The 17,958-nt window shown below is 40.1% G+C and overlaps 1 protein-coding gene across 4 annotated transcripts in view; it reads right to left on the minus strand.

The window, feature by feature from the left end:
- Window positions 1-17,958, minus strand: part of CSMD1 (CUB and Sushi multiple domains 1) — a 2,004,702-nt gene that overhangs the window by 1,614,231 nt on the left and 372,513 nt on the right. For all 4 annotated transcript variants that reach the window (XM_053900776.1, XM_053900775.1, XM_053900774.1 and 1 more), the window contains exon 2: window positions 16,060-16,276. In XM_053900776.1, coding sequence (XP_053756751.1) covers window positions 16,060-16,276 — 217 coding nt within the window. The remainder of the gene's footprint in view (window positions 1-16,059; window positions 16,277-17,958) is intronic.

Raw genomic sequence — 17,958 nt, forward strand, 5'->3', positions numbered from 1 at the left:
AACATATACTGGACCCAGCAGGAAGGTCCCCTCCTCTCTCAGCGCCCCTGCAGCACCTGGGAAGCTTAACATCCTGCGACCTGGCAAATGAGCACTGTTTACAGGGCACTTATCTAGCACCACGAAGCTGGAAAAGAAGGGCTGATCTGGAAAGGAGAGGCAACAGGTTGGTGACCAGGACAAGCAACGTTATCTGTGCTGGTCATTATTTCCCCTCTGTGTTCAGAACAACCTCTGCGTTCAGGCAAGTTTGCTGGTTTTCATCACTGCTATACACCACGGTACTGCGGGCGCTATTCATTTCAAGATAGTCCTAACAAGAATAAAAGGCCAAAGGAGGAGGTAAAACATCTTCTCTGTGCAGATGATATGATGGTTTACATTGTTTAAGATCCCATTCAATGGGGCGCCTGGGTGGTTCAGGCAGTTGAGTGTCTGACTCAATGTGAGCTCAGGTCATGATCTCATGGTGGTGAGATTGATCCCAGTTGGGCTCCATGTTGGGCGTGGGCCTGCTTAAGATTTTCTCTCTCTCTTCCTCCACCCCCCAAAAAATTCCCCCCCCAAAAAACAAAAATAAAGATCCCAGCAAATCTTCAAAACAGCTAGTACAACTAATAACTGAAATTAAGAAGGTCACAGAATTCAAACATTAACATAAAAAAATCAATCATTCTTACATATTGTCAGCAAACAATTAAAACTGAAATGTAATAAATAATGGTGTTTATAACAATAACAAAACACTGAAAGTAGGTAGGAATAAATGTAACTTAATATTCTGAGAGAAATCAAAGAACACCTAAACAAATGGGGAGATATTTTATATATTCATGTATTGGAAGACTATCGCTAAAATGGCAATTCTTCTCAAATTTACAGATTCAAAGCAAGCCCAAGAAAATTCCAAGGGAGTTTTTATAGAAACTGACAAGCTAATTCTAAGTCAATCTTTGAAATGCAAAGGGCCTAAAATAAACACCACCTTAATAATAAAACAAAGAGAACAAGGTTGCCTCATCTATTCTATATGACTTCACGACTGTGTATTACAATGATCAATACAACAAAAAGATAATCAATGAAAAAAAAGTCCTTCACACGTATCAGAAATTGATTTTCAACAATGGGGCCAACTCATTTAAATGAGGAAAAATGAAGCCTTTAACAAATGAGGTTAGATCAGCTGAATATTTGTTTTTGCTTTTGTTTTTTTAATGAGCATCTATCCTTACCTAGCACAATACCCAAGAAATTAACTTTGTAAAGATCATAGCCTTTTCAATAAGTAGTGCTGGAACATTTGGAAATTTATATGCAAAAAGACGAATTTGAAACCTTAATTCACATCACCTATGAAAATTAACTCCAAATGGATCACAGACCTACAATGAAGAGCTCAATTATTAAAACTTTAGAAGGAAACAGAGGAAAGTATTTGTGATATGCAAACATTTCATATATTTTTAATAAAATCATCAAAAATAAAAATACCAATAAGTTGGACTTTATCAAGATTAATGATGTTTGTTGTTCCAAATGTACCATTAAGAGAACGTATTTGGGAGAAATGATCTATAACATGTTATCAGTGTAAGATTTTAACAGACACTTTGCAACAGGAAGATATTTGACCAGTAAGCACATAACGAGATACTAACATCATTAATGACCAGAGAAATGTTAACAGAACCACAATAAGATACTCTATGACATACCCATCAGAATGACAAAAATTAAAAAGGGTAGACCTTTTTACACGCCAATATAGACAAAGATATGGAGTAACCATAATTCATAAGTACTGTTAGGAATATAAAACGGTACAGCCCATGGAAACATTGTGATCAGGTCTTCAAGAGTTCAACATAAACTTACTTTGCGCCCCATCCATTCCATTCCTAGGTATTTGCTTGAGAGAAATCAAAACATCTGTCCACACAGGGACGCCTGGGTGGCTCAGTTGTTTAAGCGTCCAACTCTTGATTTGGCTCAGGTCATGATCTCACGGTTCGTGAGGTGAGTTTGAGCCTTGCGTCAGGCTCTGCGCTGAGAGCACAGAGCCTGCGTGGGATTCTCTCTCTCCCTCTCTCTCTGATGTCCCCCTCACCACCACCATTTGTGTTCTTTCTCAAAATAAATAAATAAGCATTAAAAAATAATAAATAAAACATCGGTCATAGGAAATTTCTGATAGCAAAACCTGGGAAAAACAAAACAAACAACAAAACCCAAAACCCATGTTCACCAACAAGGGATAAACCGAATGTGGCATATCCATACAGTAGAATACTATTTGGCAATAAGAAGAATTCACTATTGTTACACAGGGAAAGATGGGTTTATCTTAAAAGTCACTATTTCAGAAAAAAAAAAGTTAGGCAAAAAAGAATACATAGCATATAATTCAATTTATATAAAATTCTAAAAATTGCAAACGAACCCAAGTGTCACGATAGATTAGTGGTTGCCTGGAAACCAAAGGCAGAAAGCAGGATGGATCACAAAAGGGCACAAGGACACTTCTGTGGGTAACAAACACACGTTCCCTTGACTGTGATGACAGTTTATGGTGCTGGGTGAGAACTTGAGTTTTACATTTTCAGTACGTACAACTCGTCCTTTATCACACTTCAAAAGAAGCGTGAAATATTAAAGGCTCTGTTTGTCAATCTAGTTTTCAAAATACCGTCCCCAGATTCTACCAGAAGAGGTCTAGAACACATCCGACATAACTTGGGCTAATTCAGGAAACCCAAATAGCAGGCTTGCAGCGAAACTTGGCAAGCCAACTACCTAATAATTACACGGACTTTCTTCATTCCAAGACATGGGCCACATAGAAATACACCACTAACCAAACCGTTATCATCGCAACATAAGGTACACATCACAGGAAAAGGCCAGCTCTGTCCTACCAGGCACCTCTGAGATTTTATCAAATCTCCCAGTTTTCTTTTTTTTTTTTTTAATTTTTTTTTTCAACGTTTTTTATTTATTTTTGGGACAGAGAGAGACAGAGCATGAACGGGGGAGGGGCAGAGAGAGAGGGAGACACAGAATCGGAAACAGGCTCCAGGCTCCGAGCCATCAGCCCAGAGCCTGACGCGGGGCTCGAACTCACGGACCGCGAGATCGTGACCTGGCTGAAGTCGGACGCTTAACCGACTGCGCCACCCAGGCGCCCCAAATCTCCCAGTTTTCAAACAGAAGTAACCGTACCCCAGCAAGTTGCAAGTTACTTTGGGGCCAGGTGTTTTGCTGACGCCTCCACTCATCACTTTGGAATTACCGACATATGGAATTAACAAGGCTGCAATTGTTAATTAACTTTCTAGGGCAGAGGTCACAAGCTGCCACTGCCCAAATGCGTTTCCTTGGGCCCGCACCGCGTTGGGTTTTTGTTGTGTTTTTTTTTTTTTTTTTTTTTTAAATCAGAAACTAATGTGCATCAGGCGAACGGATGACCTGTGTGGGAGCCCATCCAATACAGCCATTGCTGTCATGTTTGGCGATGCTCAAAACCCGTCCACAGCTCTCCTCCTTGTCCGTCATCCTCCAGACCTGAGTTCGCCGCTGTCCAAACACCACTCGCTGCTGGGGCCACACCATCCTCACCTGCACAGCCCCCCCCCCAGTCCCCCAGGAGCTAAAAGACAGGGCACACCCAGATGTAGGACCACAGGGTGCTGGCGGGAGACCGGTCCACTGTGCACAGGCCCACACACCAGCTTTCCCGAGGCCTGTCCTCTATGACAGAGGCGACTGTCCCACACTAGACCTGCAGCTTTGCCACCGATGAACCGGCCTTCCCAGAACAACTCGGGGCTGTGGGAAAACCCGGGTTTGAAGGGGTCCACGGAGTCCCCTTGGGCTCCCCGTCCTGGACAGTGCTCTCCAGAAAGAACTGGACTTCACCAACTTAGGGCACTTCAGATACTACGTGCAGAGAAAAAAACCCAAAACACAAAAAAACATGCATTCAAACACACACAAATACCGAACAAGCCCAGGCGTGCACCTGTATGTTGGGGCCGGCCGCGGCTCCAGTGTCTGCAAAGTGGCTGGAAACTGTCCCAGGAGACCGTCACTGTCTGTTTCTAGAGCCTTCTGCTGTCGGGTAGCCTCAGTGCATCACACTCCCTTTAGACTCAGCCCAAAACCCCATCCTGCACGCGGGGAGCTTACCTCTTCACCGGGGCCCCGCCAGCAGGAGCATCTCCGCTGTTTGAGCGCCGAGGGAACATGCATGGAGTGCGCCTTGGTGCCCGCTCCCCAGAAAGCAGACAGGGCCTGCACGGCACCCGGGTGGCCCCTGCTGAGGGAGCGGGGGGGAGGGCGGACGGGATGTGCTAAAGCATCGGCACCTGCAGACCTGGTGCCTTGACGGCTCTTCCAGGGGAAGAGGAAGTGGCCTGGAGGGGTTCTCGGGGGTTCCACAGGGGGCCCGCACTGCACTTCACAGTGAGTGTCCCGTAATGAGGCGTCAGCTGGAAACTCCTGGGGATCGGTTGGAAGCTCCGGCCACATTGGGTAAGGTCCACGACTCTGCTTGGCAACTGTGGGCTGAAGGCCAGCAGCAGGTGCTGCGTCTACCTGGACCTTGATTCTCCCATCCACACAGTCTCCTTCGGGATCCTCCTACACCGGCTCCGCCTCACTAACTACGAGCCTCCGTCCGGCTCCAGCAGCCACGTGACTTGGTAACGCGGGTCTAGGGAGCGTGTGGCAATCAAGCCTCCAGGTCAAAATGACGCCCGCCATACCCTGCGCCATGAGTGCCCTTCCACCGGGGGCACCCTTTTTAAAGTTGAAATGCCATCGTGGAAGACAATGGCAGTGGCTGTAAATTAACAACTCAGAATGAATGGGTTTATCCTCAACAGTCTTCATCCAAGTTGCTTGTTATTTATGCTACTGAGATCATAAGAAAATGGGACCCGAGACAGGGCTTTTGGAAAGAGACGGTGTCTTAGAGGTGGGTGTAAGCGAGGCTGCCACAGGGGAGAAGACAGCTGTGACGCCAACACACCAGGGAAAATGGGAGAAAGGAATCAGTTGTGGAAGGAAATAAGGAGCCTTAGCAACAGCACATTCCACCGAAAATCCACCCCATCTGTGTCCTAACCACTGCCTTCCAGGCGCCTCCAAGGGTGTTAATCTTCCTCTACGGTAGCTGTTTCCTCAACGCCCCTCAACCTTCTCAACCACATCCTTGTCTGGTTGGCAATAAGCTGACAGCTTTTCGAAAAATACTGCACTTCTGGCTGTGCTTTTTGAATGAAAATGCACACAAATGCCTGTTATTTAGGACACGTGGACATGAAGGAGCCACTAACACGCAGCCTGGAGAGTAACTCACTGGTTGATGGTCACCTCCTTCTAAAGATCCGCATTATTGTCTCCTAAACCGTGAACACATTTGTGATACCGAATGGGAAAGTCTCACACAGGCGGTGTGGTTTCAATGCAAAGCTTAAATGATCCTTTCAAAGTCCCTATGTGAGCCACATGCATTGTATTGGAAAGTAACTCTTCGAAGACGCCTGAGGTGTTACTGAGCACAGGTATGAGTGAGATTCATCCTAGTAAATACTCTTAACTACGCCCCCGGTGTAAGCCTTGCTTTCTTTCCGCCTCCAGCGCCACTTTTCAAAGGTAGTATTTGCCTAACTCGACTAGATTTAAAAACAAACAAGCATTATATATACCAAGCATTTGCTTTTTTAGACATATCTACTCTCAAAAAATATTTTCTGATGCACGGGCACATAGAGTGTGAAAACCCTTAAAATGTAAGCAAGAAAACACTTTGATTAATGTGTCTGAATCCTTTTCGGGACAAGCTCGGTGTATCTTAGATGCGATGATCATGGACCTGTAAGAATTGATACTGTGATCAAAGAAAATGCCACGCAGGGTCGGTGGATAGCCCGGGAGAAATTGAGAAGCTGTCTGATTAAGGAAGACAGTTTTTGAAACTTTCAGGATGGCAAGGTTTTATTTATTTCAGTTTGTCTCCTCAGGCTGAAAGGCTACAGGCTGTTTGAAGCATTCACATGTAGGTTCCCCTGCTCCTTCCAAACCTCCCTCTCAGAGTGAATATACACCCTGTTGACTGGGGACTGTTTCCATGAAGCAGGGAGGCGGCCGTACGGATTGTGCTTTTATTTTAGTGGTTTCTAAAGGGAAAAGGAAACAAATGTTGATCACAAAGTATATGGCAGCAAGCAGTAGTCACACAAGAGTGGTGACCGGGCAGCTTGTGTGAGGGTTTCGTGTACGGTTCGGGGGCTTGGGAAACTGTGCTGAGAATAAGCTGCACAGAGAAAATTGTCTGATCTGAAAGTGGTGGTAAGATGGGCCAAGGACACCGGGGCTCAGGGCGAGAAGCCAAGGGAATCCAATTCGGGTAGGCGACCTCAGGGGCGTAGGGAGGAGGGCAAGGCTCCAGATCCTTCTGAAGAAGTCGGCACTGGGAAGTTTTACCCCCTATTCACGTAAAGAGCCTCCCCGAGCCTGCCTCAGCTTCCAGGACCACAACACCCCAGAGAAAAGACTGGAAGGCTTTATTCACTTATATGCACACACGTGGAAGCTGTGAGCAGTTTTCTGAATTCTGTTTCAGTTAATGCTCTGGGTTCTATGAGGTCAACAAGGAGAGATATAAGCCAGAAATAAAAATGAAGTTTAAGAAAGAGGACCCTATTTTCTGCTCCTGGAAGCCATATTTGAAAGAATCATGTAAATTTAAAGGCTTTGGGCTGTAAATACACTTAATTGTTCAAACAATGTTTTATCACACTGTTGGCTGCCTACATGCAGAAATGTGTAAAAATGTCCAAATATCAAAATTCCTCTAGTTTTAACATTTCAAAAATTTGAAACAAGGCTCCTTCGAAAATATTTACCTTGTTGATTATTTTTAGTACGTCCAGATACAAAGGAATTCATACTTCTATGCAAAGGGAGAGTCATTGGGTTTATTATAGTAAAAGAAAGAATTGCTTCAGGTGCTAAGTAATTTCTTCTCCTTTTTTAAAAATGAATTTTGTGAATTCAAAGTGAATAGCTAACACATTTTTATATATAGTTTCCTCTCCTTTTTTAAAAATGAATTTTGTGAATTCAAAGTACATAACTAACACATTTTTATATATAGTTTCCTCTCCTTTTTTAAAAATGAATTTTGTGAATTCAAAGTACATAACTAACACATTTTTATATACAGCATTCATTCCTTTAAAAAATTATCCTCTAAACAACTAATACCTAATTTGAATTAAAGTGATTTTGTTTTGTCTGTCCCGGGGGGTTCGCGGCTGTAGAGGAAAGAATTATAAGTCAGTACTGGCTCTGCTATCCAAATATTTAAAACAACCAGAGGGGAGAAAAAGGAAATCTTAAAAGTCATTCAACTACTAATCTGGCCATTCACATTAAGCTCATTGAAAATCTGGGAAATTTGGAGAAATCTGATTATTCAATGCCCCTCATTGCTCATCAGTATGGATAGCTTCCCAGTAAGGGATTTTACCAAACTATTTTTGTAGACTCACTACCATGAAGAAGAGGTAAAGTCACTATCTTACTGACTTTTTGACGTTTCATATTCCTTTTCCAAGAAACAGGGGCTAAAAAAAATAATTTATTTCCTTTTGAGAGGGAATGTAAAAATGATTCTTGGTGAAATCTGATTATGCGTAATACCGTAGAAATCCCATTTCCTCGCTGACACAATCCTGCGAGTGACACCATCATTTCCGTTCAATCTAATTAGACCATCTGCCTGCTCCCCGTGCACAGCAGACAGTAAGTGTCTCTTGCTTGGTGACTCCTATTGTATCTCTTACGGCTTGGGTCCTTGAGTAGCAAAACAATGTAGAGAGATATAGGTACTTGCACAGATGTCGACGGTTATAGCTATAGACGGATTTTATAGACGGTGTCGTGCTCTACGCAAGAGTTTTTATCTGGGGCATTATTGACATTTGGTGACTAATAATTCTTTGTCCTGTGAGGCTGTCTTGTGCACTGTACGATATTTATCAGCATCTTTGTATTACACCTGCTACATTCCAGTAGTGCCTCGACCCAATTACAAGGAACAAAACTGTCTCTAGACATCGCAAAATGTCTCCTGGGGCATAAAGTCACTCCTAGTTGAGAAACACTGACAAAAACATGGATGAGAGAGACAGCACACTCTAGTGAGTGACAGAGAGATGGAGATAGCTAGAGATAGAACGAGATAGACTTAGGGACAGAGATAAACACTGAGATAGGTATAGACCCAGATGTGGATGTTTCTACCAGAATTCCAAAGACAAGGGGCACCTGGGTGGCTCAGTCGGTTAAGCAACGGACTCGATTTTGGCTCAGGTCAGGATCTCGGGGTTGGTGAGTTCGAGCCCTACACGGGGCTCAGCACTGACAGCACAGAGCCTGTTTGGGATTCTCTCTCTCTCTCTCTCTCTCTCTCCCTCTCTCTCTCTCTCTCTCTCTGCCCTTTCCCTGCTCCCTTGCTTGCTCTCTCTCTCAAAATAAATAAATAAACAATGACAAAAAGAATTCCAAAGACAGAAAACAGATACTCATGGAACAAAACAAAACAAAATAAAACATTCCTCCACTGAGGCCTGCCAGGGACACTCAGTAGGCACACTGTTTCAGGATTAAGGCAGCATTTTCTCTTGATTACAGTGACACTGGCTGGCAGAAAGCCCTCTGGGAGCCCTCGGGCTGAGTAGATGTCCTTGGTCTAGCTTCCCACAGCCCCTACTGAGATCACTACAATAGATTACACTTATATATCAGGAAGGTATTTCCGAGATCCCACCATCATCCGGAATTCTGTTGATGGTATTTGATGATGAATTATTACACACCATCTATTATAAGAGAATAAGATGTTAAGAGATATTGGATGTTTGTGACTGTATTTATTTTTAAATATAAAATATAGGAATCTCTTCATATCAGCCCATGTATTAATTTTAATGGTATCTTATATTACATATATACTGTAATTTACTTAACCAGTCCCTGTGGAAAGATAGACAATCTTGATTTTTTTTAATATTATCAATATGCACTCATAAACTTTGCTTTCCATATATTTTGCCATATTTAGAGGTACGTTTGTAGAATAAGTTCATAGCATAGTCTTGCTGAGTGAATGTGTTTATAGTTTTTCAGTTTGTGAGAAATTTCAAAATTTATATCCAAAATAATTTCCCAAAACCCTGACTTATCAAAACGTGTACAGTTTTGCCATTGAGAATGGTGAGACATTATTTCACATTATTGTTTTAATTGGCTTAGGTATACTAGTTGCCTTCATATTTTTACGTTTGAACTTTTTGGTCATATTTTTACCAGATGTTTAATTAAATGATTTTATTTCCTGATGTTTCTGATAGTGTATCTTATCAATAAAGGAAATCGGCTCTTTGTCTTTCATAACTGTTGTGAATTCTTCTTCTCCATTTTACATTGGGCTTTTGGATTTTAAAGTTTAGGAAGTCAAATTCTCCAGTCATTTTCGTCACGGTTTCTAAATTATGTGTTCTGAAGAATTTCTTTTTAGTAGTATTGTTATTCTGTATGAGCGTTTAAATCAATGAGCCACGTTCTTTCTTTTCGTTTTTTTAATCAGGTAGTGAGGATAAGATTGTAGATTTTATAAAGCCATGTCTACTTTCAGGTTCCCATGACCAACACCACAAAATACCTCTTCAGAAAATGAAGCCCTATTGCAGATTATTTATTGGCCTTCTTGTCCATCTGTTCTCTTTCCAAGACTCGCAATGCTATTCCTTACGTCTGCATGTGTATAAGGAAATGTCATAGGAGTTGGGGGCATTTTGCCACACACACACACACATATATTTTTCTGATGATCCAAAAGGCTTCTCTGATGATATTAATATGGTTTGCCACCTTCCAAATGGCCACGATATTGAAACGAAGCATCAATTTTTGCTACTGCAGAAAAAGATCACCAGAGCTTAAAGAAGTAGTGATTGCAACTGAAATCAAGTACATGTTAAAACTTGCTTGTATTATTGCATTATTGCAAACATAACTCTGCCTATCTCCCTTAAGTGCATTATTAGTTTACCTCTGGGATTTCTCCTTACTAGCAATTTCATCTTTGTTAATAAACACAGGTCTTATGAATATATATATATATATATATGTCATATATATATATATATATATATATATATATATATGTAAAGCATAAAACATATACACACACTCTAGTTGGTCTCAACCAAAGCTACCTATTAAAATCAGCTGGGGGAATTACATATAGATATAGACATAGGGATATATAGATATACATCAGTGTTCAGACAATGTCACCCTTGAATCTCTGGTTTAATTGGCTTTCACTTTCATCTAGCCCACTGCAGACAACCAACTTAAAAAAAAAAAGAGAAAATCAACTCATCCTTACCCAATAAGCACCGGCCTTGCCTATGAGTTGCTAATTGAAAGCATATGTTGAAAAAGGAAATCTGGAAGATGTATCCGAAACAGTTATCTTTTATTTCCTCACCTAAAATATGTATGTAGAGGAGTGAACATTGTTGACAAATTCACACAATTATGGGACTGTGATAGGTTTATATGAGAACAGCAAATGCCACCACTGTCCCCCTCAGCTCCTCTGTGGTGTCCTCGCAAAGGTATGAGAACCTGTTTAATCAGACACCGAAGCATTGTTTGGGCTTCCGGAGTTTGATGGCCTGAGACATCACTGCTGTGCACTGGACTCTCCTACTGTGTTTTCATCTCAGCTACCAGGCCCTTCTCTTCGGAGCCCTCCCTCACCAGGCGCTGGTGTGGGCAGACTGGCCATTCCTTCCACTTCCTCCTGACCATGTGTCTGGCTGAATATGATAAGATGTCAAGATACACGTCTGGTGTTAATAGGAGACTCTAGTCTCCATCGAATATTCTATACCCACTTTGCAGTAACTCTATTGGAGTCTTAATTGGGGCATGAGTCACCACCCAAACTAAAAATAGAATGATGCTTTGATTTTTATCTGACTATCGATCTGTGAATGGCTCCATAGGGACCTCATACCAGCAATGGGGGGCAGAAAGGCAGAATTTAGGCATTTCTAGATCTCTAGTCTAATATGATCTGAATATAAGTGGAACCCCTTCTTTGTGCTTAAAGTTCTCAAGTTCTAAAAACCACCAGATATAGTTAAGATTAGACAGGTTTCTTAGCTAATTTTAATGCAGTCAGACACATTATGACAGAGTAGGAAAAAATTGGAGAAAACTGATCTTTTAGCAATACTTATTCATGATTTCCTGATTTTAATGGCCCTATCATATTAATTCCTAACTTCTTTATCTTCAGTGCAGAAAATAAAGGATAATCTTGTATGTCACAGAAGGAGAGTCAAGATCACTGCCAAAGCTATTTTCTTGTATTCTACAATAATCCTGGAATAATATATTCTGATTTCCCACATATGCATGACACAGTTTCCCTCCATAGACTCACTTTTATTCATTTATTGAGGTTATAATAAGATTTCCATTCAAAGCTTGACATTATAATGTTATCACATTTGGAAATTGATGTCAACTTTGATTATTTTCTGATTTAGGGACAAATAAATGCTACGTCACCACTTCATATTTAGCGAGCACCCTCTCTCTTGGACAATTAACTCCAGCCCATCCAAAGGAGTTAGATAGAAGTCATGTGGGGTTACACGCACAGAGGACAGTGATGAGTGGCCCTGAATCAGGAGTATTTTTAATCAAAAGCACCCCATGAAGATTTGTTGACTATTTTCAAGGTAACATATCTATTATCATCAGAGAAGACACACTCACGACACATGTCTTGACCTCAGAGGACATATGTTCTGTTTGACACACCACAACAAAGAGATATGCATCCCCAACTAGAGGCAACTTCAGAGCTGGTATAATTTGAAAGGAGTATGTGCTTCAGGGTCTATGTCAGTGCCAAGTGCTAAAGGAGCTTAGAAAAAAAAAGTCTTTGGGAGGGTTCTTGCTTTTTAATTTGGGAAGCACGGGGAAAATTTTCTGAAATAAGTATAATATTAAATGAGTTTTTGAATGTACGACATCCTTTAGGTGAATAGAGAGAAGGATGAGGAAATAGAATGATAAACATATTCTCTTATAAGGTCAGAGCAAGGAAAAACCTATTCAACTAAATAAAGTACTCCCATCGTGCTGCAGACTGAATGTTTGTGACCCCTCTCCCAAATTTGTATGTTGAAATCCTAGCTTCCAATTTAATGGTATTTGAAGGTAAGGCCTTTGGGAGGTGATTAGAACATGAGAGGAGGCCTCATGAATAAGATTAATGACCTTATAAAAGGGACCGTAAAGAGCCACCCTGTTCCTTCTGTCATGTGAGGACACAGGAGAAAACGACCATCTACGAGCCAAGAAACCTGCCCTCATTAGGCATTAAATTTGCCAACAACTTGATCTCGGACTGTCAGCCTCCAGAAGTATGAGGAATACATTTCTATCGTATTTGCGGGTGAGGAGGCATGAGCCAAGGGAAGTAATGTCATTGTATTGGTGTACTGGTCAACCAAAATGTCTCGGTCAATCTACAATAGAACAAGTGCCTTTATTGGAACAGTTTCTTGAGGATCAGCACAGGTAGTAGCTAATGAAGAGATGTTGCCCAATAAAAACCAAAGACTTTATGACTACTTGGTTGGACCTCTGTAGGGCTTTGAGAAGCAAGAGAGTGGGCAGAGTCTATAAAGCCCAGAGATTTAAAAAAATAGCAAAAATGTGACAGGTCTGTGACAGGTCATAAAAATCAGTGGTTTTAATTCCAGGCAATTCAAAGAGAAGATTTCTTTTTTTTTTATTTTTTTAGTTTATTTATTTATTTAAGTAAAATCTACACTCAACGTGTGGCTCGAACTCATGAGCTAGAGAACAAAGAGTCGCATGCTCTTCCAACAGAGCCAGCCAGGTGCTCCTCAAGGAGAAGATTTCTATTTCCAATTTTGAATCAAATCTTTTCTCTTGTGCTGAAGAGAAGCCTTAATTTACCTGTCAATATCTATATGTTAAAATTGAATTTATTGATGGAGGGGCACATCATATGTGTTTGAACTATATATAAACAATCCAAGATGGTAACATGAACTATATGTTTTTTGTTTTCAAGAATATTTTTCTTTACACAGGGTAAATAATTTGGTTAGTCTTCACTATAGGTCAAATTGCAACATAAATATCAACAATCCTAACCCCCAAATGCTAAATTCTGTCACTGGGGGATTAAATGTAAATAGTGGAGTATTTGGAAACGTTTTCTTTACAGTGGTTAAACAAAAGAAATCTCTTTATAGAAATTCTCAAGCTCCTTAATAAAACAATTATTAACTTTTTTTGTGGGCACACATGCTGAGCGAATGAAAACAGTTTCTATGCAGCCATGAAGTGACAAGTGAGAGCAGGACAGCTCTAAGTAACAATGTGACGACACAGTGGGCCAGAGAGGACATCAGTCCTGTCACAGGAGATCCTTAGAATTCCAGGGATGCTTACAGTGTTGAGTGATGTATGCCTGAGAAACAGACAACTGCTCCAAAACCTAATGGGAAACACGTAGCAACAAGGAGACTGGAGTCTCCCTCACCTCATTAATTAGAATTCGATGCTATTTAAAACCACTTTGCCATCAACCGATGGTGAAATGTTGCAACCACCTCATGGGTTTGCCCTGACACTGTTCCTTTTCATAGTTCATGTCATTATTTATCCAAAATCTTTGATTTGAGTAAAGACTCATAGCAATTAGCAGTCGATGGAATTCTTTTTTTGATATGTTTTGCTCATTTGTGTAATGATACCTAGAACGACCACTTATGTCCCCCAAAGTGCTACCCTACCCCCATGGACTGTCCACACAAAGGCATTCTAAGTGTGAAGACTAAGTACAAGGAAGATTACACAATTTTATGGAAACATGAAACCATCTTCCACGCCTTAAAGACCAGAAACAGGACATATTTTTTCTCTGTCTCAAATGAAAAATTGTAGGTAACTGAGAAATTTATAGGAATCCAAGGAGTTCTTTCTTATCAGCTTTCTTGTCTAGTAAAAATACCCACGTGAGAAAAACAATGAGGATGCCAATCATGTAACTCACCAATATTTATAAAGCTCTTTGAGGCACTGATACCAATTTATATACTATTCACTGGAACCTCGACATAAAGTACAATGAGTTTAGTCGTCCCACCCTTAATATTTCCACTGCTGATCATGTTATAATCCTGAAGATGGTAGGAACGCTGTTGTCTAAACTTTGTAGTTAACATATAAGTGATCATAATGTTACCACGAGAACATAAATTGTTTAGAGACAGTGACTCAAATTAACATTCAGGCAGGTTTCATTTAGAATAAGATAGAATTGTAGGAATTATCATAAAATTATAAATTAAAATAATTATAAAAAATTATAAAATAAAAAAGGAAATGATATAAATTAAAATAAATGACTTTTAATTTATAAAGTAAAATAAAATGGGAAATAGAAGTATTGACAAAAGTATTTTTTAAGGGGACATACTAAGAATTTTTCTAATGGAATGAGAAATGAATACTTTTAACAAAGTCATATGACTTCATGGTTGAATAAATTGGATTCTCTTTTGTTTTTTTATAAGTCTTTGCAGTTTCTATTATAATTCTTTCTATTATTACAACATAACACTATTCTCTAGTATCATAATTTATTTGGAATAAAAAATAGTAAATAACTAATATTTAAAAGATCAGTAAGCGGGGAATCAATCTTGCATCAAACTACCAAGGATTGATACATAGATACTTTGCCAAACATCTAAAGCATAGGGCCATACATGTTAGGTGGGAGAAAGTTTACCTAATAATCCATAAAGAAGGTAACTGTGTGCACTATATGACAAAAAGGATAAATGGAAAAGAGTTTCTAAAAATAGACAATGGATATTATAAATGACCCAGAAAAACCAAAAGATGTTTTATATCTGAAAATGCATAAAGAAAGTGCAAAGAAAATATATCATTGTATATTTAATATATCAATTACATATACTCTAATATATCAATATATTAACTAGATGTACAATTTTCTATAGGACTTTTCTCAATCTACAAAATAAAAAAAATCAAATATGTGACTTGTGTGTATTTCTGTTGACATTAGCGACAATACCATTTCATTTATCTAACCAATACAACCTCTTCTGCCCACTGTCAATTTTTTACCTAACTTTATATATTCAGCAAACAGTCCCTAATTAGTATAGAATTTTAAAGCCGAGGGTAAAGACTTATTTGCCTTATTTAAGTATGTTCATCAGTTTACCTAAGAAATTCCACTTTCTTGAATGGGATGTTCCTGTTTCCTTTGACAAATTAAAAAAAAATGCATAAACTTGTACAGGTACAATGCTTTCCTTGCTGATAAATTTTTAAAAAATGTAACTTAAAATCATTCCAGAAAATATTTTTTTCTTTCTTGATGGTAAAAATCATAGATCAGAAGAGAAAACTAATGGAGAACAGAATGCATTATGATGGTGCAAACCAAAAATTCTCTCCAGAGTTCAACGTTCTTTCATGTTTTTACTCCGCCCACCTCCCAGACTTTTTAGTCAATGTATTCTCTGACAATATAAAAGTTCCTTTTGTTGTTCTCTGAGTTGTACTTATGCATTTCTCTTCATGCATTTTCTCTCAAATCTACAGTTGCTTAAAAATAATGGCGTATTGTCACTTTCCTTCAGTTACCTTGACAGCATTGTTTTGCAGATCTTCAACAATTTGATGTCTATAAATGAAGTCAATGATTGCTTTTAATAACAAGTTTTTAAGTATTAAAGAGTGCACAAATCTGCAGTCTACTTTTTCTTTATTGTAACTAAAATTTTCCGGTAATTAAGTTCACATAATTAATTCCAATTAAGTTTCAGACTCTAAGTCAAACAGTGCCACTTAAATCTATAATATAAAGAGCCAATACTTTACCTCACTTTCAAATTCCCTTGTTGGAGCTGGCCGTCGTAAACTGATAAAATATCAAAATCTTCTTCAAGAGCAAAGGTATGAAATGACAATTGTATCCGATTACGTTCTCCTGTGATAATGATCCACGTGCAGTTAGCGTAGTTTGGATAACCGTGTGGAAACCCTGGGCTCTCGATGGTGCCATTGGGACCCTGGACTAAGCCTCCACAGTTCTGACCTGGAAAAGAAAACACAGACACACACACACACAAAGAGTATATTAGTATATTACTGTGGCCTATCTTTCCTCTGGGATTTAAAAAAAAAAAATTTCCAACCATTTTGACCAGTTTTTATAATGGCTTATTTTGCGGCTTATTTCATGCACAACTATTGAATGATAAGTTGTAGCAGTGTTGTCCAGTGTTAACAGTGGGCGGGGGTGGGGGGAAGGCAAAGAAGGAAAATATACAAATTTGGGAACTCATTAGAAATTTGGGGAAAATTTTTCTCTGTAATTTTAAATACATCTTCATCGGTATCAACCTACCATATTTGTGAAAGAAATTTGGTGCCAATTATCTGGGTAGTATTATGCTGAATGCTGAACACCCTGCCTATAAGTCCCTTGCTCAGAGAAACTAAATTGACGGGTCAAATAACCACTATAAAACTACACTCATCCACACATATTGGCATATTCCAATGACTGCAGTGTGAAGCAATATGAATAATTAGGGAAAACCACATTCAGTATTCAAACTATTGGTTCTCACCTAATGTGGCAAAGTCCCACAAAGTCAAAGAAAAACACAAAGCCACAGAAATCTTATCCAGTCCAAAATAAAAGGCGTACAACCAAAGAAATTAAGTTAGCAAAGGTTAAGGAGCCGCCCAAGGGAATCAGGGACCTCCCCTCTGTCAAAGGTTTCCTATTCCCATGGCCGGGGATGGGTATTCAGCAGATGGGGGTAAGAGGACAAGTGCATCTTCCAGTGATGGATGCCATTGAAGAAAATGGCTTCCCTGGGCACATCTGCAGGATATCCCACACTTTATTCCCCCTTCTTATTCTAATTTCCCTTAGATAGGTTGAATTGAATTAGGATTGCTCTCAGTATTCAAGTTTGACATTTGTGATGTTGTGATTTATAATAAGACATAAAGTAAGAAATAAATATATAGTTGGTCTTAGTCCCTTTGGCACAGAGCTCCTACAAACCTTGGAATGTCCTATGGGATGAAAGAAAAAAAAAAAATATATATATATATGTCTTGTGTCATGTTAATGAGAGGATTTTTGGACAGCACCTAAGGATGGGGGCTGTTTCCAGGGGAAACCACCATGTGATCAGAAGGCCGAACTTCCAGTCCCACGTCCACCCATGGCCTCCGGGAGGGAGACAGGGCCTGGAGGTTCAATCAATTGCCAAGGGCCAACGACACCTACTAATCAATCAGACCTACATGATACAGTCTCCATAGAAACACAAAAAGAAGGAGTTCAGAGGCCTTCCAGGTTTGTGAGCATGTGGAGACCCTGGAAGATCCTGTGCTGTGCATCTCTGTATCCGGCTGTGGATTGGCATCGTCTAATTTCTTTGGCGCTAAACCAGCAACCTAGTGAGCGAACGGGTTTGCTGAGTTCTGCGAGCCCCGCTAGCAAATTAACGGAACCCAAGGGAGAGGTCGTGGGAACCTCTCATTTCCAACCGGAAGGTCAGAGATACAGATCACACCATGGACTTCCCGTGTGTGTCTGGAGCGGAAGGCGGTGCCGTGGAAACTCGCCCTGCGGAATGTGATGCTGTCTGCAGGTGAACGGCGGCAGGAAGGAGGTGCCCTGCGCGACGCCCCAGCGCGGCCTGCTTGTTGCTGTGGGGGCACCCCCCTCCCCGACTACTGGTGGAATTGGTGCAG

The sequence above is a fragment of the Panthera pardus genome, unplaced genomic scaffold (assembly GCF_024362965.1).
Source record: "Panthera pardus isolate Hobbes unplaced genomic scaffold, ASM2436296v1 HiC_scaffold_13, whole genome shotgun sequence".
Lineage (NCBI taxonomy): Eukaryota > Metazoa > Chordata > Mammalia > Carnivora > Felidae > Panthera > Panthera pardus.